This window comes from Trachemys scripta, chromosome 10 (genome assembly GCF_013100865.1).
Source record: "Trachemys scripta elegans isolate TJP31775 chromosome 10, CAS_Tse_1.0, whole genome shotgun sequence".
Classification (NCBI taxonomy): Eukaryota; Metazoa; Chordata; order Testudines; family Emydidae; genus Trachemys; species Trachemys scripta.
In genome coordinates this window covers 65814841-65838463 of record NC_048307.1, presented here as the reverse complement: position 1 = coordinate 65838463, position 23623 = coordinate 65814841, and the positions used below count along the sequence as shown (strand labels likewise).

At 42.7% G+C, this 23623-nt stretch overlaps 1 protein-coding gene across 6 annotated transcripts in view; it reads left to right on the top strand.

Annotated features, from left to right (window-relative positions):
• Nucleotides 1-23623, top strand: part of SHC4 (SHC adaptor protein 4) — a 65091-nt gene that overhangs the window by 18081 nt on the left and 23387 nt on the right. For 5 of the 6 annotated variants that reach the window (XM_034784494.1, XM_034784493.1, XM_034784492.1 and 2 more), the window contains one exon: nucleotides 8760-8830. In XM_034784494.1, the coding sequence (XP_034640385.1) occupies nucleotides 8760-8830 (71 nt within the window). Of the gene's footprint in view, nucleotides 1-8759; nucleotides 8831-17961; nucleotides 18017-23623 lie in introns of those variants that run through there. The other variant, XM_034784496.1, reaches the window with a different exon arrangement.

Sequence of the window (23623 nt, the reverse complement as noted above, 5' to 3'; positions counted from 1 at the left end):
TCTTGGCAGGTTTGAGGCCAAGGTAGGCAAAGGGTGTGAGAAAAGAAAGAGTGGCCATCCTCACTTGGCAGAGGGGGATTTGAGATTAAATGATTTGCCAAAGATCACACAGTGAATCTGTGGCAGAGCCAGGAACTGAGCTCAGATCACGTGGCTTGGTGAAAACTGATAAACCCATAACGCTCTAGTAATGTAAATGCCAGGATCTTGCTAGAAGCTGGAAAATAACGGGTCACATGCAGTTTTTAGTAGCAGCAATGTTTTTATTATGCCTGCAGAGTCTCATGCAGCTAAAGCTCTGGTTTTTGAGGCTTTTTGGAGAAGGAGATGGAGTCCCAAAAGCATAACTTGAGTCACTCAGAAATAGGATGGACACAAATATGTTTGGCATTTTGCCAAGCCTACCCCCAAAATAAATAAAGAAATGAAAAATCCAAGACTCTCTTGGGAAGTAGATTAACTTCAGTGACTCACTGCTTCTCAGCCTCATCTATGATTCATGAACCAGGATGTATTTTTAGCTCTTTTGCTGTGACAGGCATAGCACTAGGTGCGAGTATTTTATTATAATATCCATGGCAGAATGAATAAGAACACAGGTGTTTTGTTGAACCACCCCTGTGGGTCAAAAGCTTACAGGAGCATTGAGTGAAAGGAGCAGGCAGCAGTTGTTGTAACTTAGTAATTCCCATGAATAATGCTCCTGTATATCCTGTCAATAACGGCCTGGCCCAGTGGCTTATCAATTGTGGTTAGTCCTTTGTTTCAGTATTCTTCTCCCTACACGAGCAGAAGGGTGATGGGAACATGGCAGACACAGGTTCATCATCCCCTCTGAGGAAGGGAGTGACCCGTGGCAACTAAACAGCAATTTCTCTGAGATGGCTTGTAAAATATGGTGTGTGCATTACTGAATGCTGGGCAGTCCTGCTATTTGATAGCCTAGGGATTAAATTCCTCTTTCCACAGTACAGATTCAGCCTGGGCAGCAGTAGCGCAAACTTCCTTGATGCTCTGGTCATGTGTTTCACCCTGATTTGGAGGTACCACTGCTAGCGATGAGTGGCAGGCGGGTAACACAAACTCTGTACATGGTCTCTGCTGCGACAGCCCAGAAGAGACGGATAGTATCCTCTCCAAGGGACAGAAGTCCATCAAATAGTCATCAATTGTTACCAACTTTAATTCCTTATTGACCACGTTTAAATTGGTACCCAGGCTCTTTATTGTAGCCAGTGGTTTCTAACAGAAAATGGTGCCGCGTAGGCCTTTGCCTCACCTGAAGCTGGTAGCTCAAAGCAGGGCTGAGCTTTGAAAGAATCTGGTTAGGGCTAGAGCCTGTGAGGGTGCCCAGTGCAGCCAGTTGGAAAATGCATTTGATTTTCCACAAAAAAATCTCCAAGTGAATATTTTGTTTTCATTGAAATTCCTCACAGGTGTGGGGTTATTTTTGTTTTTTTGTTTTGGGGGGGTTTTTTTGGTCAAAAAATGAAAAGGAAAAAAAAAACGGGGGGGTTTGAATGAAAAGGTGAAAAATTGCAACAAAAAATGAATTTTTTTCTTGGGTAAATGTCCATGTAGTGAAAGCCATTTTTCATCCCAAAATGTTTTTGGATTAAAGGATTTTGACTAGCTCTAGTGCTGAGAACCACCTGCTTCCATTTGGGTTCTATACTAGTTTATATGGCTTCTTATTCTGCCCTCAGCACCGGAATATCGGCGCACCTGCATGAAGCAACCTGACTAACATCTGTCACATATGGTTCATTCTCTCTCTCTCGCATCCTCTCCCTAGGGGGAGAATTGTGTATGTAGTACAGTGTTTTGTTTGCTCTGTTGGGTTTTGTTTGGGGTTGGAAGGTGTTCAGAGCTTTGCAGGAGGAACTCTGCACCGTGCAAGTTGGTGAACAGGCAGTTAATGAACTTCTGGAGGAACTGAGAACCTGGGGCAGAACTGAAAGGTTCAGTGGGTCATTAGCAGCCTGATGTAGTGGTTGATAATGACATTATAAACCAGAAAACTGAAAGAAGAAGAAAGAAAGAACAAAACCAAACCTCAAACAGTCACCTTTCTGCACTGACGAAAATAGAATTTTGATCTGTGTTGCTCTGGTTATAGAGTTTTGTTGACAGTACCTGTCCCTTTCTAACAGTTAGACCAATACATAAACCAACAGGAAGGCAGTGCTGTCACTGGTTTAATCAGACTTGGTAAAAGGACTACTGAAGCTTGTTATTTATGGCCATGGCTTTGGGACAGTTTCCTTAGCCTTTGGCTCCACTAATAGTTCAGAGGTGCATTATTAAAAAAAAAAAACCAAAACAACCCAACAGTTGCATGAAGAAGCGTACCCCAACTACACCTGAGCTGTAGAGATCAGAGTTTGTTCAAGCGCACTGGGGATGGGGACCCTGCGATTGGAGCACCTCCATGTGGCATGTCCTGTGAGCGAGGCATTCCCAAACACAGGGCACCATTACCCAGAAAGGGGAGGAAGAGGCAGGGGTGGGAAACTCAGAAACTTTTTCTAGTTCAGAAGCTTCTTGTTAGAGCAATGCTGGGTACAGAAGTATTGGAATCAGAGTAGGATTGTTGGCATGCTCTTTTGCATTCAGTACAAATGTTTATGATGCTTTCTTTCCCCACACAGCCACATTATGTTTATAGTAAATTGAACTTAAGGTCAGTATTGAAATTCATATACATTGGATACAAAGCTGTTTGGTGGCAGCATAATACAGTACTGTTTTTATTAAAAGCACGAAGTGCCAATTCCTGGCTAGTTGAATCTGAAACTGACCTAAGAGTGAGTAACCTCTGTTAACTAATAAGTAAAATTGTAAAGCTTCAGCTGAATGGTTTTCATAGATTCTAGGACTGGAAGGGACCTTGAGAGGTCATCGAGTCCAGTCCCCTGCCCGCATGGCAGGACCAAATACTGTCTAGACCATCCCTGATGGACATTTATCTAACCTACTCTTAAATATCTCCAGACATGGAGATTCCACAACCTCCCTAGGCAATTTATTCCAGTGTTTAACCACCCTGACAGTTAGGAACTTTTTCCTAATGTCCAACCTAGACCTCCCTTGCTGCAGTTTAAACCCATTGTTTCTTGTTCTATCCTTAGAGGCTAAGGTGAACAAGTTTTCTCCCTCCTCCTTATGACACCCTTTTAAATACCTGAAAACTGCTATCATGTTCCCTCTGTCTTCTCTTTTCCAAACTAAACAAACCCAATTCTTTCAGCCTTCCTTCATAGGTCATGTTCTCAAGACCTTTAATCATTCTTGTTGCTCTTCTCTGGACCCTTTCCAATTTCTCCACATCTTTTTTTAAAATGCGGCGCCCAGAACTGGACACAATACTCCAGCTGAGGCCTAACCAGAGCAGAGTAGAGCGGAAGAATGACTTCTCGTGTCTTGCTCACAACACACCTGTTAATACATCCCAGAATCATGTTTGCTTTTTTTGCAACAGCATCACATTGTTGACTCATATTTAGCTTGTGGTCCACTATAACCCCTAGATCCTTTTCTGCTGTACTCCTTCCTAGACAGTCTTTTCCCATTCTGTATGTGTGAAACTGATTTTTTCCTCCTAAGTGGAGCACTTTGCATTTGTCTTTGTTAAACTTCATCCTGTTTCTCCAATTTGTCCAGATCATTTTGAATTATGACCCTGTCCTCCAAAGCAGTTGCAATCCCTCCCAGTTTGGTATCTTCCACAAACTTAATAAGCGTACTTTCTATGCCAATATCTAAGTCGTTGATGAAGATATTGAACAGAGCCGGTCCCAAAACAGACCCCTGCGGTACCCCTCTCGTTATGCCTTTCCAGCAGGATTGGGAACCATTAATAACAACTCTCTGAGTACGGTTATCCAGCCAGTTATGCACCCACCTTATAGTAGCCCCATCTAAATTGTATTTGCCTAGTTTAATTTGAAGCACAGCATTTTGCTCCCTGTCTCACTTGTTTAATCACTGCAGTCATTCAAACTAGTACTGGAAGTATTAGTTGTGTTAAGGAAAGGAAAGGCAGGAGACTTGGAGCTGTAGTTGAAGGGGTCATCAAAGTCCTATTCACATAACCTATGTTGCTACTTCCTGGCACCACCTCCCACACGACCTTTCATCCTGCTTTTCATTGACTCTGCATCATACTGCTGTAACTAGAAGGGAAAAGGTTGCATCTTTAACGCCCCCAGCTCGGTTACACAGGAATTGTTCCTAAATCAGCTTCTGCGTAAGGATGTCTAGTCCCTGCTATCCAGGAATACCCTCCCCCACCCAATATAGGGAGCCAGGGGTTTATTCTCACACCCATACCTGTTGGAAGAGTTGTTGGCCTCTCCTTTAGCGAGGAGCAATCCTCTCTAGCACATACTATCCAATCCTGTCCCTCAGACCTGAAAGAGGGACTACCGTGTATGTGCCTGACCCTGCCACACTGAAGTCAACGGGAACTTTACTATTGACCTCAGTGGGCTCAGGATCGAGCCCTAATTGCTGAACTCATGTTCTTAGCCTAGGGCTCAAATTTAATTATGGTGCTTTTCCTTGGGCAGAGTATTTCTGTAGTCAGGACAGTACGTTATCTGCATTCCCTGCTGTTCATGCTCTGTGCAGTACCCTTGATTCAGCTTTGATTCTCTCCACTGCTTTCCTTTGGCCTTTGAGTGTCTGTGACAAGTACCTCCTTATACAGCTTTGGAAATCAAGAATCAAGCTATTATTGGCATATTCCGATGCTACATCAGCTGTTTAGCTCAAAAGTCCGCATACCAGTAACTGGCCCTCATACTTGTATCTCTTATTACAACAACCCTGAGTAAGCTAATTACTCTGGCCTATTCCGTTTACATTTTAATACTTAGCCAATTATTGTGGCATTGAAAAAGTGTTTCTTGCTTTTCAGCTGGCCCATGGTAAGGTGTATAGTAGCTCTGAGTTCCTGTGGGAGAGACCACAGTCCCCATGGGCCCCTGAGAAAGGCCTGTCTCCTCAGCAAATGCCCTCACCCTGGCAGTAGATGGTTTGATTGTTTTTGAGGAGTGGAGCTATCAACAGTATTGAGGTCCTAGACAGTGAAGTGGCCTTTTAAGTATCCTAGGCCATGACCATTTATAGCATGGAAATAAGGACCAAGACATCAAATTACACTGAACCTGTACAGAAAACAGTGTTAAGAGACCAGAGCTCCAGGGCAACATGCTCTCGGTAACCTATGAAGCCGTGTGGGTCTGCTGCAGCATTCTTCTCTAGCTACAGTTTTCTCAGGGCTGATGCTTTCAAGCCTAAATAAATTGCATTGCCAGCATTATCATTAATAAGTGATCATCAGCAAGGATGGGATGTAGTCTCTTAGCCAGTTGGAAATGGTGGGACGTGACTCTGGGAATGCTGCTTTTATTCAAGACAAGGGTCAACAAGACCTTGCACATTGTCCTGACAATTTTTAGAACTATGACTTTGACAATTTGTGGCCTCACCATGATGGCAAACTCTTCTTCAAGCATAACCACTCTACCTTGCCAGGGTTTATCATCTGCCAGCCCTTCTTCACCTGGCTGCTGATCTCAGCCAGTCACCGAGGAACTGGGGGAAAGCACATTTCCAAGATTTAACTTTGCATTGGTGTAGAAGTGGCACAGTTCATTGTAATTTCTAAAGGTGCCCCTGCCCCAGGCTGTTCAAGTAGGCATCCTTTCTTCTAGCTAGGATTTTAACTACTTTCTTAACCCAGGAGCATTGGTGTTGAAAGTTTCGTATGCAAAAGTGTATTAGAACATGGGAAAGAATATATAGAATATTATAACTTCAAGGTATTTTATTACACCACTAGGGTTAGGATGTCATACTCATAAGGGCTTGATCCCACTCCTTCTGACTCCCAAAACACTTACACCAGATGCTAGGCTTGCTAATCCCATGCCTATGCCGTATTTTAAAATAAAAAGGGGGAAGCCGGTAGAATGCTGGCCTGTGCAAACCTTCAGCAGTCTCAGACTCCAACCAAACTTCTTCTGTACCCACGGTGGCTATTTCATGGAGCCAGTGCTTCCACCTCCACTTCCAAACTGAGTCAGTCAGTCATTCTTCATTTCAGAGTTAACTCAGGTGATTTGCACCTGGGTTTAGCCTAGTCTGGGTCTGAGTTGCCACAATGCAAAGCCCTACCAGAGTTACTCCATCCTTCCGACGACTGCGCTCCCGTCAGAGTATCACTAGGCTTTCTGAGGACATATTCCATGGCTCCCTGTGGTACAGTAAGCTGAGTGGCTCAATTGTTCTTTCCCAGTGAATTGTGGGAGAATTTGCCCGTCCTTCTGGGCACATGAAGGGAATTGTGGGAATGCAGTGGACGACTATTGATACTCAGGTGAGTGAGCCTGCATCCTCACTGCAAAGTGGTTACCAGCCTGAGTGAAAGCAGAACCTGGGCTCTAGCCCACTCCCCCATCCATGCCAGCTAGCCCAGTTTGTAAGCACTAGTAAACTCAGGTGAGAGGGTTTTGTTGGGGGGGGGGGGCACATGAGGGTAGTTAGGGCAACACTTGGCTAAGACCCCAGCCCTACCTATGTACTTGGGTGGCTAGTCCATCCCACTGCTCATGCCACGACAACTACACTTCTATGGATAGTGCACTACTCAATCAGTGCTAGTGTGGGTATGTCTATCTGAACTAGAAGTGACACCTCCAGCTCCAGTGTAGACCAATCCTAAATCTAAAGCATCACACTTTTTATTTTCTAGGGCAGTCTCTTTGGCTTTATTTAGCAGGGGTTCCAGTCTCCTTTAAGTCCCTTTTTGATTGCTCCACAGGTCTCTTCTTCAGCACAAGTTCCTGAATACTGGGGCACAGCCTTCCATTTCCCTCCCATTCTCTTTGGCCAGCTTCTCCTGCATCCTGGCCACTATCTTCTTTCTACACTTTCCCCTGCTCTTTCCCCCCTGAGATTTGGAGATTCAACCTTTATTGATCGTGTATCTTCAGGTCACTCATGGACAGTCAACAAATCAGGGAACTGAGGAAGTTGCCATATTAATGCATTTCCTCTACCCAGGTTTTAAGTAAGGAGTCATCTTTTGTGAATAAGATCAGCTCCAGTCAGGGTAATTTATTGCAAAAACCTAGTATTGATTTTTTTTCATCTTTGCTTAGAGTAGCTTCCCACGCATCTGTTCAGGATGCAAGGGTGAACTTACTCATCATCATATGATCTCAGCATATGACTCACTCCCTCCTCTGAATCTTTCGTTTCATCCAGGGTAGCAGAGTGTCGCCAGCCAGTTCACTGAATTTCTGTTCCTAAGAGAAAATGGAGTTTAAAATCTGTGCATGTAAACAGACTTTTACAATGCTTTTCTGAGCAGCACACTTAGCTACTCCCTTCGTGAAAGCTAACTAATGAGAAGGGAACACAAGATTCTCCATAAATGCTGCAATGTATAACTCAGATTTTTATCTCTTTAATTTTTAAATCACAGCCCTACAGGACAAAAGAACACGGTTCCAACAGCAGAAATACCACTTTGTACAGTTAAAAAACAGAACAAAACACGGGTACACTAAAAATATTTCTGTAACAGTAATTTCAGAAATCCTTAGGCTAGTTTCAGCTGTAGCTTCTGTGAGAATATTCCATAATCTCCTTACCATAGTTCTATTTATTCACCAAACAGAGGCTTTAAATCAGGAAAAGACAGCCGTGGCTAACTCACCAGAAGAACTTGCATCTGTACTGTATTTGCCTTTTTTTTTTTTTTTTGGTCCCTGCTGCTGCCTGATTGCATACTTCCGGTTCCAAATGAGGTGTGTGGTTGACTGGTCAGTTTGTAACTCTGGTGTTTAGAACTCTAAGGTTCTACTGTACATGTTTTGGGGTGATGTAATATCAGTCGGTGGCTTTGACTTGCATATTGTACTGAGATAGAAATGTCCATAGGTTCATATGTAACCACCAAAGGAATCCCTAGGCTAACACATCCCGAAATTCCACATAGGTTCTGACTGACACAGTTCTTTGTTTCATCCCCACCCCTGTACAAAGCCCATGTGAATGAGTGTTGTTGCAGGAAATCAAGTGTGTATTGTAGATTGGAGGGACAGAATTCATCCACTGATTCCGGGGCAGGCTGGTGCTCTATGATACAGTCCCTCCACACATGTTGCTGTGGACTGGAATAGCAGCCACTGCTCTTCCAACCCCCTATACAGGGGTACGGACCCAAAGGACCCTCCTCTTGCACCCACCAATACTTCCCTCCCTGATGTCCTATTTGGAGTGACATGCAGTTCCCTCCCTTCCTGGACACTCTGCGGGATGCTCCTAAGGCATATGGCCCTTCTGCTAATGCATAAATGTCACCACTGCCTCTCACACATCTCTCAAGGTTCAATGGTAAACCTAATGGACTGGCACAAACTGAAACAAGATGACCAATGATAAGTAGGGTTGGGGAGAGGGAGGTGGTTAGATTTTTGTGTGTGTTAATTGCCTGGCCTCCTTTTAACATTATGTTGTTTGCAATCATTGTTTAGTCAATTACATTATTCAATCAAATAAAATATATATTGTTGAGCAGATTTGAAAATGGTTGTACAAATGTTTCTATATCTATTTAATGTCCTTAAAGGGCCAAAATTATGTCTGCACCTAGTTGTGAACCTCTTTGTTTTTTCAAGGTGCTCTTTTAAATAGCTGTGATTTTTTTTTTATTTTTTTTTTTTTGCTCTCCATTTCTACTCTAGTACATGGGCTGTATTGAAGTGTTGCAGTCAATGAGGTCTCTGGACTTTGGCACCAGGACACAAGTCACCAGGTAAGTGGTGGGTGACTGACATCCAGCTTAATACAAAACCTAACTGTTAATTTCTATACAAAGCCTTAGATGTGGGTTTTCTCTGCAGACTCCTGTTTTTTCTCGGGTGGTGATCTAAAATGTCTGATGATCACAATAGGCTGTCTCTGCACTAGAAAATAAACTGTGTCCACCACCACCACCACCACCACACAGGGCCCCCATCCTGAGGTCTCGCCTCTTTCATGCTTGGTTTTGGATGCAGATGGGACCAAAATGTGTTCAACATCCAATATGGAATGTTTGATTGGTCCCTTGTTCTAGCAAGGGCCCAGTCTTGAATTCTTTATTAGGTGTAGCATTGCTTGGCCCAGTTTACAGCAGCAGCTAAGCAGGGCTGAATGTGGAGTCTGAGAAGAGGTAGGCTGGACAATGGGTATGAAACATGGTCCATTTTCTAGTGCACAGCAGGGCTTCGTTTCCAGGCTTCAGATCAGCAAACGTTTGTTCCCAGATACTAAATCTCTGGGTTTGGCCAATAATAATAAAAAAAAAAATGTTATCACTCATCAGGGTTCGGTAGAGTTCCCTCAGGGCTGTTTAAATGTGAAATACTTTGTGTTCTATTATCTTTGTAAGTTTGTAACTTCCTCTGCAGATCAGGTGAATGGGTGTTGATATTCAGTCTTCTGGAGTGAGGCATTACAATGTTTTTAAAAAGATACTGTGACAGGACTGGGAAGGCCCAGAATTTCCTTTCCTTTATTTTTCTTTTACCTATCTGCGAAGTCCATGTTACTCTATATTTGTGTGTGAGTGCACATGTTTGAGGTTGAGGTTCAAAATAAATGCTACTTTTCCCTTTCAAAAGAAACTCCTTATCGGGAAGCAGCGTGGCTTGTGAAAAGCCCTTTAACAGCTGGGGCTAGATTCTGTGCTGCCCCATGCAGGAGGCACAGCCTAGGTGTGTGCAGACAGGGAGCTCTATGCCCAACCAACCTTTGCCCCTCTAAGATTCTGGGCTGGTGCAAAGGCCAGCTGCCCATGAGCTGCTCTCCAGCCACAATCGCCAGAATATTCTGGCAGTGCCCCAGACATGGTCCCTCCCATCCCAAGCCATTCCCCAACCCGGTTTATGTTGGGGAGTCAGGGAACGTGAGTTAAGCCTCCGGCACCCAACTACACCACCTGTATATTGGGGGAATTCCCAAGGGGCATTTCTGCTCCTCAGTGTGTTTGTTTGCACAGGGCTGAGAAGGGATGGGAACATGGAAGAAAAAGTTTATAATAATCCCCTGGAAGCTTAAAACAAGATTAAGGAAAGGGGACTTGAAAAATTACAAAAACTGTTCGAATTGGGCCAATCTATCTAATAAGTGAAGTTGCTAATGCTGATATTGATTCTCTTGATAAGATGTTGCATCATTTTGAAATGAGGCTTCGGTACAAAGCAGAATGTTGGAGGTGAGCCTCTGCCTTTGAAAAATAAATTAAAACCCTCCTCATCGTGTTCCCACCATGTCTCTGGCATTTAGGGCAGCGACGAAGCTCCTCCGCTCCTGTCTGTTTCTGGCAAGTCTTTCAATGGTTCCCCAGCTGTGCCCCAGGTTTTTCAGCTCAGTTTCCACAGCTATTCACCCTATTGTTTTCGGGCGGCCTCATTTTCACTTGCCTTCAGGTGTCCGTCTTATTGCTACTCTGGGGATGGAATCAGTTTCCATCCGAAGCACATGACCAATCCATCTCCAACGCCTCCTGGCAACGATGGTGCTCAGATTCTCTTGGCTGCATTGTGTCAACAGAACTTCGTTTGAGATTGGGTCAAAAGATACAGAGGATTTTTCTGAGGCAGGTTGTATGAAATGAAGACAATTTGGTCATGTCATACTTTCTCATTCCCCAGCATTCTGCACTATAAAGTATAAAGCAGCTCTGATAAATCTTGAGTTTGGTTTTGGATTTTGATGATTTCATAGAATCATAGGGTTGGAAGGGACCTCAGGAGGTCATCTAGTCCAACCCCCTGCTCAAAGCAGGACCGATCCCCAGACAGATTGTTGCCCCAGATCCCTAAATGGCCCCCTCAAGGATTGAACTCTCAACCCTGGGTTTAGCAGGCCAATGCTCAAACCACTGAGCTATCCCTCCCCCCACCCGACTGTATTTAAGCTCCTGAAGGTGTTCCTGGCTTTAGTGATTTTGTTCCGGATGTCCTGGCTTGTTCCACCTTCCTGGCTGATGGTGCTGCCCAAGTATGTGAATGTTTCTACATTGGTGAGAACATAATCCTCTCTCCATACTGGTGATGGTGAGGCAATATTAAAGGTCATGATATCTGTCTTATTGCAATTGATTTTCAGTCCAATTTGCTGGCTGAATGCATTGAATTGAGTTGTTTTTTCTTGTACAATGGTGTTGGGTATGTGATAGGAGAGCGACATCATCTGCGAAGTTTAGGTCTTCAAGGGATGAGAAGTGTATCCATTTAATGCCTCTTGGCATGTCTTCTGTTGTATGCTGCATTACCCAGTCAATGACAATGTTGAAGAGGATTGCAGACATGACACACCCCTGATATACTCCTGTTTTTACTTCAAAACTGAGCTCACTGTAATCAACACTGCATGTAAAGTTGAAATAAGGGATTCCATATGCCCACAGGCTGGTCCTGTGAATGCTATCAAAAGCCTTCTCAAAGTCTATGAAGTTTATGTAGAGCTGCTGTTGCCATTCTAAGCATTGTTCTGTTATGTTTCGTAGAGTGAAGATCTGGTCTGTGCATCCACACCCTTTCCGAAAACCGGCTTGCTCTTTTCTGAGAATGCTATCAACTGCCTCTGATATACGCTGGACTATGATCTTACACCATATTTTGCTTGGCACAGATAGAAGTGTGATACCACACCAGTTATTACAATCACTGAGAGTTCCTTTCTTTGATATCTTCACTATAACCTCATTGGTCCACTCATCTGGCACTTTTTCCCTTTCCCAGACTGATGTAAATAGAGGGGCCAGGATAGATGCTGCTAACTGAGGATTTACCTTGAATAATTCTGCATTTAAGTTATCCTTGCCAGGAACTTTCCCATTTTTTTTAAGGATTTGATGGCTTGAATGATCTCTTCCTCAGTTGGGGTGTCTGTGTTGACATCAAGATCTTCTTCTGCCTCCTGGATGTTTGCTTCCTCTTTAGGTGGCTCCCTGGTCAGCAATTCTTTGAAATGCTCTGTCCAGCATATTTCTTGTTTGTTAGTAGGTGGCCTTGTTTGTCCCTGATGAGTGTTTGTTGGTGTCTGCCGTTTACCACTGATAAACCAAATAATTTTGTAGACGGTTCCGTGTTCACTACAAGCAGCTGCATCCTCTGCTTGTTTTGCCAGATTATCAATATAATGTCGTTTGTCCACTCTCACAAGGTGTTTGACCTCCTGGTGTGCCTTGCTATTCTCCTCGTGGTATTTATCCTTTAGCATCTGGGATTTTATGTCTAAAACTTTTTTCTTCAGGGCTTGTTTAGTTTCTATGGTGTTCCATGTGCTGGGTGTAATTCACTCCTTCCATCTCTTCTGACTGTATCCTAGTCAGGCTTCACTGCTCTGTTTATAAATTGCTGGTTACTTTGTCCCACTTCTTGTTGATCTCCTCATCTGCATTCCCCTCCTCTTCATCAAGGTCTGCAAGGGCCCGAAACCTGTTCTTTAACTGTAGAACAAAGGCTTTCTGTATTTCAGGGGACTTTAGCTTGTCAATGTCATAAAGTCTATGTCCCATACTTCTCAGTTTTAGCTTGATGGAAGTTGTCACAAGATGATGGTCACTGCCAATATCTGCACCTCTTCTCACTTTCACATCTGTCCGTGAGCTTTGCCATTTGCCATTGATCATATGGTTAATCTGGTTCTTATCTCTGCCATTTGGAGATCACCATGTCACCTTGTAGATTTCCTGGTGTTGAAATAGGGTTCTGCCGATAACTAGGTCATTCATATTACAGAAATCAATAAGCCTCTCTCCATTTTCATTCATGGTGCCACACCCATGCCTTCCCATTGCTCTGTTGTTGTTTGTGTTGTCCTTACCGACTTTGATAAGGTCTCCCATGATGATAGTTAGGTCATGGTGTGGTACTCTCTCTAACGCCGCCTATGGTGTAAGGTAGAATTTGTCCTTTACTACTTCATCACTGTCATTTTTCAGAGCATAGCACCTAATCAGGGTGATGATATTCTATTTCCCTTTCAGTCTGGCTCTCATAAATCTGATGCTGATGGACCTCCATTCCCATCTTCAAAAGGATGGCAACACCCTCATGGTGTTGTCCATCATTCCATCCCGAACACAGCAAAGTTTCTCCCGAGGCTGTTAATCTTCCTGATCCCGTCCATCTGCTCTCGCTGACACCCAGGCTGTTTAAGCTGTAGCATTTCATCTCTGCTGTGACCTAAGCTAGCTTCCCTGTTTCATATATTGTCCGTCCATTCCAAAAACCAAGTTTGGTTTTTGTCTTGGTGTTAAGTCTATCATTAAAGCTCCTGTGTACCATGTTTTAATGCAGCCTTGATTTGTGTATACTTGAAATTAAAAGCTGTTCGCACTTATCAACTTATGCACACAACCAGCCCAGTTCTTGGCTTTGTATATAAAAAAAGCTATTGTGTTATTAATACAATTCCCTAGCACTAATTATTCACAGATCAAAAAAGTAGGTGCCATTCTATTGGCACATGGAAGTCAGTATTTAGCATTCAGACCAATAAATTGTCTTCTTTAGTAGCTCTAGTTTCAGAGTAGCAGCCGTGTTAGTCTGTATCCGCAAAAAGACCAGAAGTACTTGTGGCACCTTAGAGACTAACAAATTTATTAGAGCATAAGCTTTCGTGGGCTACTGCCCACTTCTTCGGATGCATATAGAGTGGAACATATATTGAGGAGATATATATACACACATACAGACAGCATGAACCTCTAAGGTGCCGCAAGTACTCCTGTTTTTTTTTAGTAGCTCTAGAAGCCAAAAAGTGAAGTTATCTCACAACTGCATGCCATGGAGTATGTCATTACACTTACAAAATAGAGCTCTTGATGGATTGTTTGGAAAATAATGAGCAATTAATTGTTTAAAGGAAATTCACCAAGTCCAATTTGGCCCAAACTTTAGGTTTTGTAAACATGAGCAATGTTAAAACTTAGCAATACAAATGTTTCCATAACTTTAAAAAAGTCCAGTGAGAACATTTTTAAAAAATAAAACAGCCCTTTGCAGTATGTGTGAAAGAGAAGTGCAAACCTGAAACATGTTTGCAACCCTAATGCTGGCCTAGTGTAGCAGAATTTGAAGTTCAATAGTTTAGCATCTGACTAGAAGCAAACATAAAACTGATTAGTCTATTCTCCTCCTCCTAGCTGAGAAACTAGTATAAATAACATACAAAAATATTGGCTATTTTAAGTGTTTTCAGTTTTAATAATCTAAGGTATCTGCAACATGGGAAAATAGATTGGATTTTTTCTACCTTGATAGCATTCCTCTACACAAAGGGGCATTTTTCAAAATTGGGCAAATACAGCCCCTGAATGTGTGTCTAAAGCTTCATCTACACTACAAGCTGGAAGTGAGTCCCTGCTCATCTCCATCTATTCTCACTAATGCTCACCAAGCTAGTGCAAATATAACTAGCAGCGTATCTAGCGCACACAGCAGCTGTGGAGGCATAACTGAGTACGTACCCACTACCTATTACACTCTCCTTCTTCCTGTACTGCAGCTTAACTCTTTGCTGAAACATAGGCTAGAGCTCTGTCTTTTGAGAAAGTTAAACCTCAGGGCTATTGTATGTAAAGCCCTGGGGGTAGGCGTTAATAGATCCCAGACAGTTTGAGAGAGGGAACCATACAGTTTCTTTACAATCAAATATTTAATACACAAAACACATTGTAAATAGTATTTGGAATCATTTACAAAGAACGTCTCAAATAAAATCTATAAGGTACCAAATCTACTGTTTATTATATAGACTTTCCCACTTTGCTTTTGTTACATATATTTACATGGAAGGTTTCACCATAACATTTTTACTTCTCTACTTAAACACACACAGACACATTCCCATATGATCTTCTTTCAGAGATGAAGTCTCAGTTTCTCTAACGTGGCCTTGATATGTTGGGTGTGTCACTTGGACTCTTCAGAGCTTGAGAAGAATGGCAGCATTTCCGTTCTTTTCCAAACACTTCTTCAGGGGCTTTCCGCAAAGAAAAGTCTGGGGATCCTTACAGCTAGCATGGGGATAACAAGATGACTGGTCTCCTCAGTTGTTGTAAAATAGGAACTGTAGCCTGTATCCAGACAGGTACGGTACTGGGACCTCGCCCCCACAGCAGACAACATCCCTTGGTCTTGCATGCTGCTAAGTCTACAGGACTGTCTTTAACTTCTGTATTTATAAACTTTCCCTGTGGTGAGCTCTGACTGGCTCAGCTGTCAGTGAATTTGTGGAAGCTGCAAGACTCCTTGCCCTTAGTGAAAACTCTCTGCCCAGCTTCAGAAACAGCTGCTGAACATGCCCAGTAACTGCCACACCCTATGTCTGGATGTCTCTGGACCCTTCTAGTCAAGTTGCCCTGCTCTGCAGACACAGAATATTCTGCTAAAATCCACGTCTCTTCCCCACTGCTTCACTCCCTTTCTTTGGACTTAAAATTCCCACCCCTTCTTCCCCCGGAATACATACATACATATACATATACATACACACACACACACACACACACAAATGCTGCAGTAAAAATATGTGGCTTACAGTTTCAGGCACAAAGGAGCAGGAATTGTCTTTATCCTGTGCTGGTCATTCCATTTGTGCTGATCAGTAATAATGAATGCACCAGATGGGCGGCACTAGGTGATGTAGAATTTCTATATAGGTGTGCTATGGAGTGTTATTCCCTGCAGATTTTGCCTGTGCAAAGCCTATTTACTCAGACTTTGTGCAGGGAGAGCGGATTTCATGCTAGACATTTTTGTATGGTTTTTTTAATATTCCTCAGAGCCAGGTGAAGGAAAGATCCTGGGGTCAGAGGCAACAATGAGTCAGACAGAGAGAGGCAAACCGGCTAAGTAGCTGTGCAGCTCCCAGCTGAGCAGTATTGGTGTGCTCTCTGCTGAGTCTGGCTGGACTGACTTCCATGGCAGAAGGTGCAAGGATTCCGGAGTGGGAGGAGGACAAAGATCTCTCCTGGGTGGTTGGCAGGATCAGTCTGTCTGTGTGCAGGTGGGATCTGACTGGGGGAGAAGAATGTGAAGGTGAAATCCTCGCCCCTGCTCAGGCCCCTTTGTGCCCCCTGAAAGAGCCAGAATGGTATAGAGGGGCCCTGATCCTGCTCTACATGGCTGGGGGAAGATTCCCCATGCATAGGAACTGTGGAGACAGTTGTAAGGCTGCCTCCCAAGGACCCCGTCACAACCCTGGCATAGGGTGTGGGGCTGAGGGTAACAGAGATGTGTCCAGGCTGTGGCCACAGTACTTAGTATTACAGTCCCTGTGGCAGCTCTGGAAGGCTGCAGTAACTCAGACAGGTCCCCAAGGCTTGATTAAATTATAGCAGGAACCTCTAGTCCTGTTTAGTTAGACTGGTACAGATATGCTTATTTCAGTCTGAGTGACTTATTTCTATGTAACTTAAACCTGTTCCTAATTGACGTAAGCTAAATATTGATTAAAGTGTCCATGTTCCCTTTTTCATCAGCTTAGCTAAATCAATTTTATATCGCACCTTTAGTTAAACAAGGGCTTGTCTATATGCAAATTGCCCTAGCTGCTCATTTACTAAGTGAACACGTGCATGCTGTGAGACTGGACTTTCATGCTTCACTCCTTTTTCTATCGGTGCATGTTCTACTCTGCATCAAGGTCAGCATATATCCTAGAGGCTTGAACTTGCTTTCAGAAGCTGACTGAATTCATTGCACACAACAAGGCTAACATTCCATATGGTATGTTCTAAGGGACTGCAGGGTATCGTGGATGACTTATTTAGTTCCACTGAAATTAACAGAGCAAGTCATGTGCCTTATGCCTGAAAGGACAGGATATGGGGTAGATGTTATCACTTTCTTGGAAGGTTAGAAACAGGATGATTTATCGTAGTATTGATGTATACGCCAAACCATAAATCTCTTGGCCTGTTTGAAAAATGAAAAAATGTCTGACGCATTCAGATGACCTCTCACGCTCCTCAAAATGTTATGTATATTTGTGCTCTAAAATTATATTTAGATTGCACACTTAAACCAAAAAAGTAATAGAGGGGTTTTGCCCCTTGCTTCTTTTTGGTGCTTACCCTATAAGGGTTTTAGTGCATGTTGTTCTCTAGGGCAAAATGCTTTCCCCAATGGAGATTAGAATTGCGCTCAAATCAAGTTATTTGGACCCAGAATGCAAACACCCCCGAAGTTCAGCATTGTTTACAATGGGTTTTTAGTTCTTCCCATTATAAAAATACGGGCTGTGTGCAAATTGTGTCTGTCGCTGAATCACCTCAAAGGTCCAAAAGTGTTCAGATCCACGGTTTTAGTTTATGGCCCCACTCTGTGGAAAGTGAATAATCTTTGTCATTTGTTCACATGAACCAGTTGCCCCCTCTTTGTTGTACTATAAACATGCATTTGCATGGTTTCACTGAGCCCTCTGGCTAGTTCCCTGTTACACATCTCCTAGCTCACACTCATAAATCACTCATTATTAGAAATTATTCTTGGACATTTATGGGAAGAAGGGAAGAGATTCTGGATCTTGGATTGCTACATTAACTTGTAAACTTGAAAATGGTCAGGCAACATTGTTAGGGCTAAGGGCATCTGCAGTGGGGTGACAGGGATGGCTGGCTAAATAAGGCTGACTTTGTTTGGATGATTACTTTCTACTTTGTTGAGCCACACAATCCCTTTCTGTTAGATGGCGTAGGCAGGCCTTTAGATGCTTAAAAGCAAATTTCAACAGCATTCTTATTCACTTACATCAGCCCACGTCTCTTCTTCTACTCTCATTTGGGGAAACAATAAACAAAGTGGTCTACTGTTATTGTGAGTTCTTCCCTTTAAATTAAAAGAAAAAAAAAACTATTAAAACTGCAACAAGTTTTCTTCTAGAGAGTCAAACTCCAGAGAACAAGTCCCACACAGCTTGGAAGTTGCCTTCCACCCAACAGGTTTGTAGCAACCAGCTAGTACAAACTTTTTGTTGTTAAGCTTTCTAGAAATTCAGACTCCTTCAATCCAGCAGACAGCAGAGCTGCTGAAACCCCAGGATTTGTAGAACAGCGTTTCTCATCCTTTTCAGGTTGGCTACCCCCAAAAAAATATTTCCACAACCACCTTATATTTATTAGAAAAGGTGAGAGTTAAAAACATATCAATGATAAGCCTATTGAGTTGATTTGTGTGTGTGTTTTGAGAGGTTGATAGAGAATATTTAACCTGGAAGGGTAAGGGTGTGTGGAGAGTTGGGAACAAGATTGTCTTCGCTTTTGACTTTAATAAAATTTTCAATCCCTCTCAACCCCTCGGTTGCCTTTCATGACCCACCAGTTGAAGAAAAACTGCAGTAGAGTCTAGAGTGGAATCGCGTCGTTTCATTCTGAATGTGATAAAGGACCACATTCTCAGGCACAGCCTCAGATTTTAAATGTACATATGAATTCTTGTGTTCACAGAATTGCACATTCATCCATTTTGCACATGTGGACTGGACTGCTGGGAGCCTATCACATCTACATCCACTAATTCAGGTGTATGTGTTATGGCAGTTAGAAAATTGGAGGCTGGTTTAATGCCAGCTGAAAATGTGTTCCTGAAAGAGAAACCTAAAATCAACTTGTTTCTAGAAATCTATCAATACAAGTGCTATTTCATCATAGTCTATCCACAGTTTCTTCTTCTCTCTAATCTATGATGCAATTTATGTGCAATTATATCTGCCCTATTGAATTGTACTGTACCTTAGAAATACTTTAGGATACAAATGAGGTGTTATCCCATATTTATTTTTCATAACTATCAAAATAATGTGCAGCCACATATGCCATAAACTTTGTTACTGACTTAAAAGTATGTCATTATTATGTAATTTACACGTTAGATGTGCTTGAAATAAGCAACTTAGCACAATATTAGTGTCAGGGTCGGCTCCAGGCACCAGCTTGTCAAGCAGGTGCTTGGGGCGGCCGCTCCGGAGAGAGGCGGCACGTTCAGGTATTCGGCGGCAATTCGGCGGATGGTCCCTCACTCCCGCTTGGAGCGAAGGACCTCCCGCCAAATTTCCGCCGCAGATCGCGATTGCAATCGCGGCTTTTTTTTGGTTTTGTTTTGGTTTGGTTTTTGGCTGCTTGGGGCGGCGAAAACCCTGGAGCCGGCCCTGATTAGTGTGCTGTAAAATAAGTCATTACTCAAATTAAAGCCAGACATATCATGGCTGGCTTGAGGAAACTATTTTATGTATTGGAAAGGTTGTTAGACCATCTAAAATGCCATCCATGGATACCCAGCAGCCAATACAGGGAGTAGGTGTTCTACATTGAACGGTACAAGTAATAGAAACTGCTGAGGAATTATCCTCCTATTGCTTTGTCCCCTTTGCTGAAAATTGCTTGGGTGGATGGGGACTCCCAAGGTTTCATTTTCTAGTACAGGATTGGGATCTATTGTTATCAGTTTTGCTTTGGACTCCTTCATTCTGTATAGACTGTCCTGGCCGAAGAGTCCAATCATTCATCTGTTGCCAAATCTCCTTGTTTTTGATGTTTGGCCAGTGTGTCTGTGTCTGTGTCTCTTGCTATACAACCAGCCTCAGTGTGCTGGGCTAGTCCATACCTCCCCACGTTTCAAGATGGGTCCTGCCCTGGGGGAGGGGAGGCTCTGGCAGAGAGGGCAGTTGCAAAGAGAGCCCACTCCACACTCACCCTGCAGGGTTGACTCCTGCCCAGCACGGCTGGCTGGGCGTGGCTCCTCGCTCCAGGTGTTGCAGTGCACACGGTTGCAGCCCGGCTGAGGGCTGGCTCGGCCCCCCTGACAGGGAGTGGATGGCGGGCCAGGCCAAATTTGAACAAGTGGCACTGCAACCTCGTGCTCCAGGGCCCAGGTCACAATGCCGGGAGCTAAGCTGAACGAGCCCTGTGGGATTTGAGTCACTTCCGCTAGGACGGGGGTTTGGGGCTCAAAGATGGACAGTCCCGCGAAACCCCGGGGTTGCTGGGAGGTAGGCTAATAACCCTGATTGGTTAATTTATATGATGTCAGGCCGGTTTGGTTTCTTTTAGTACTGACCTAGAATACAAGAAGGTTGTTTTTTTGTTGTTTTGTTTTTTTACCATTTTAAAGGTTGATTTTGTGGCTAGGAATCTCACTGTTTTTTTCATATTGATCATTTATTGGCCTTCCTAACTGCATTTCTTGCCATGGCTTGCAGGGTTTTAGTGCTTATTATTTCTAAACTAGGTGATTGTTTTGGTAATTCTCATTGCTAAGAACTTGGCCCATGCTATGGTAATGCATTGTTTAGCCTGCTGTAATGCACTTGTGCTTGTCTTCCACTTTCATCAGTCCAAAGTCTTTCATTCCATGCAGAATATATCAGCTGAATTTACTCTTCTTCTTCATTTTGATACCCTTTAAATTTAATTACTCAAGATTTCCTTTACAGTGAAAGTTCAGTTGAACAGTAACGTCATTCATGTTCAAAACCCATAAGGCTGGATCCTGAGCTGGTACACATTGGCATATTTCCATTGAAACCAACGGTGATGTATCAATTCACACCAGTTTAGAATCTGGCCCATTCAGATATAACGCTCAGCTTATTTGCAAGTAGTACTCTAAGTGTGTATCTCCTCCTGAAGTGTCGATTCTGCAGTAAGTTGTTTCCGTGTATGTTTACTTGCTCTCCTTAAGCTGTGGGATTTTGCTACTTGCCCTTTGAGGCTGCCATTGGTAGCGTTGAATGGTGTGTCTGGTTCTCTCTAGCTTGAAAGCCGTCATTGACATTACACTATTCTCCAGGAGGCAATTTATCCGATGGACTGTGCTCCATCAGTACTAATTCTATATTAGCATTATTGCTGTACCAAGAGCTTTCTCTCCTAATGCAAATGGACCACAAGCACTCATTGGACTAGACGCTGAGACTGAAACCCACTAGCTGTTATTGATGTGTGTGGGGGTTTTTTTTGTATTTGTATTTTATTTTTTTCTTTTTGAAACTGAGTTGTCTCAGGGAATAAAATCCTGCAGCATGTATGTGAGCTCACACACACACTCTCAAAGGTAGCCGACTTTCCTAACCGCTTTGTCCCTTTCTGAATAATAAACTATGACTATGGGAAAATCAAAATTGAACTTGCAAGTTTTAATTTACTTCCTGATCTCTCCTAGATGAGACACAGGTGTAACAACAGTTTTTTTGTTGTTTTGTTGTTTTGTTTTGTTTTGTTTTGTTTTGTTTTGTTTTTTTAAGAAAATTACCTAAGGCAGAGACACACACCAAGAGTCTAATGCCTTTGTAACCAGAATTGGTAGAATGGAAAAGATCCTTCTTAATATAATGATTAGTAAATAATCCTCATGTGAAAAAAGAATACAAGCATAATGTATATGCAGCAAAGTGTCAAATGATTCATTGGAATCAGAATAGTGGTTCTCTAGCTGCATGCGCTGACTCCTGAGGCCTAATGTGTGTAGTACATAGGTATAGCATGAAAAAGTCCTGCTTCACCATTACAATGGGTCATTTGGATTTTTACATATCAAATGAGAGGTAAATGGGTTTCCTGAATGTCTTTAAATAATGTGAACCTTCTCTCCTTTCATCTGGGCTTTCGTACAAATGTGCACATTCAGGCATGTGCAAATATGCGTGTTTGTGTCTCATTGGTGGGTGCAAAAGACTCTCTGTGGTTTGGAATATTTTGAGTTCCCAGATGTGAGTGGTGGTGGTTATGCTACAGACTGTGCATTCCTGACAATGATCAAAAGAAGCTAGATCCAAACAAGAACGGAGAAAGGATCCAGTAGACTTTTTCATATATTTTCTTCTTGGGAGAGTGTAGGAGAAATGACAGAATAGAAATTCACTTGTGTAAGTTATAATTCACCCAGGACAGCCTCTAAGGTCCTGGCTGTCATAGTAAAGGTTTGGTGGGGAAGGGAGTAGATACATATGACATAGACATGACAAAAATGCATTAAAGCGGGCCTTAGGAATAATGTTAATGAAGAAATGACTGATGACACTTCTTGCCATTTGCTATGGAAGAAGATGTATTAGAGCTAACTTGTAAGAGCTGTTTCATTTACCAGCATGCTGACGTACTAAAGTAGGAGTTTACAAAAATCTGACATGAGAGATGTGGTCTCCTACAACTGAATTACTCTTACCACTGATTAACTAGGTCTCTGGGGAAAGGAGCATGCTGCACATTGTAACTAGTTGCAGTCAAAAGAGTTGAGGAGAAGGGGACGGATCTTGTGCCAGTGCTACAATGAACACCATGGGGTATAAGTATACAGGTCTCAATCCCTCTCTTCTTCAGCCTTGAAGTAGGAACTTCTAATAAAAAAAAGCCATAAAAATACTTAGCTCTGATACAGGGCTTATAATCAATAGATCTTAAAATGCTTCTCAAAAGCAGCGAAGTATCATTATCCACATTTTACAGGCCCAGAGAAGTTAGGTGCTTTGTCCAAGGTTATATAGAATGTATACAGCAAATAGAACAGAACTTCTGTCTTCTGAGACCTAGTCCTGTACCCTAGCCACTGGACCCACAATGCTAAGTCCACACATCACCTACAAGACATCATAAACAATTGTACTAAGACACAATTAAAAAGATGACCTCTGGTGAAATAACATATAAAAGCAATAAACTACAATGAGCTTCTGTTGCCCTATTTGTCTTAGGTTACAAAAACTAGAAGGCTGGAGTTCAAATTACTCCTGGAGTATTTTAGAAATTATAAACACTCTGGGCCAGAGCTATGTAGCTTTCTGCATTTCTAGCAGAGGGAAAGCAGACATGTGAGGGGGAAAAATCTACTTTCATTGCTTCCATTAAGAAGCTGGTGCGAGATCAGTGCTTCTAATCAGGGTAGGTAATATACAGTAAAGAGGAGAGACTGATGGAAGGAAATTTGTTATTGATTTTCTTTTCTTCTGCAAAATGACATGTGGGTTGAATGGTTTTTAATGACACATTTATCAATAGGACTCCATTTGTGGCCACCTTGTGAATTTCTCTGTCATCACAGCCCATCTAAATTTCTTCTCACCTAAGCTCAAAGCATCCCTTTTTCACTTGGTTTTTCTTTTGTGACTATGTCACGGAGTCCTTAAAAATGAAACCGTTGGAAAAGCCATGCCAAGCCAACAGTGTTATTAACATCAAGTACTAACACCCTTAGAGCCAGCAGAGAACAAGCTACAGTGTATGGTCCTAAAGTAGCTGGGGTCAGGAATGAGCCCCTGGCCTGACATTTTGGCTTTAGAAATCCGGCCCTGAGCACTGTTGTGATTAATATGTTTTTAGGATTTTTTGGCTAGATGAATGTTCTGAAAACGCCTGAACAAACTGGCCTCATTTTAGGAGCCAATTAAAATCATCACATACAGAAGATGACAAGCACCCTGGGTTGATTTGGCAGTAATCAGAACAAGCAATTCAAGGGGGCTTTAGCTTCCTTCTTCTGCACAGTACAGCTCTGCACTTAGATATCTGCTATGCAATACAAAAGAGGCACCAACACACACACCTTTAGTTTATAAC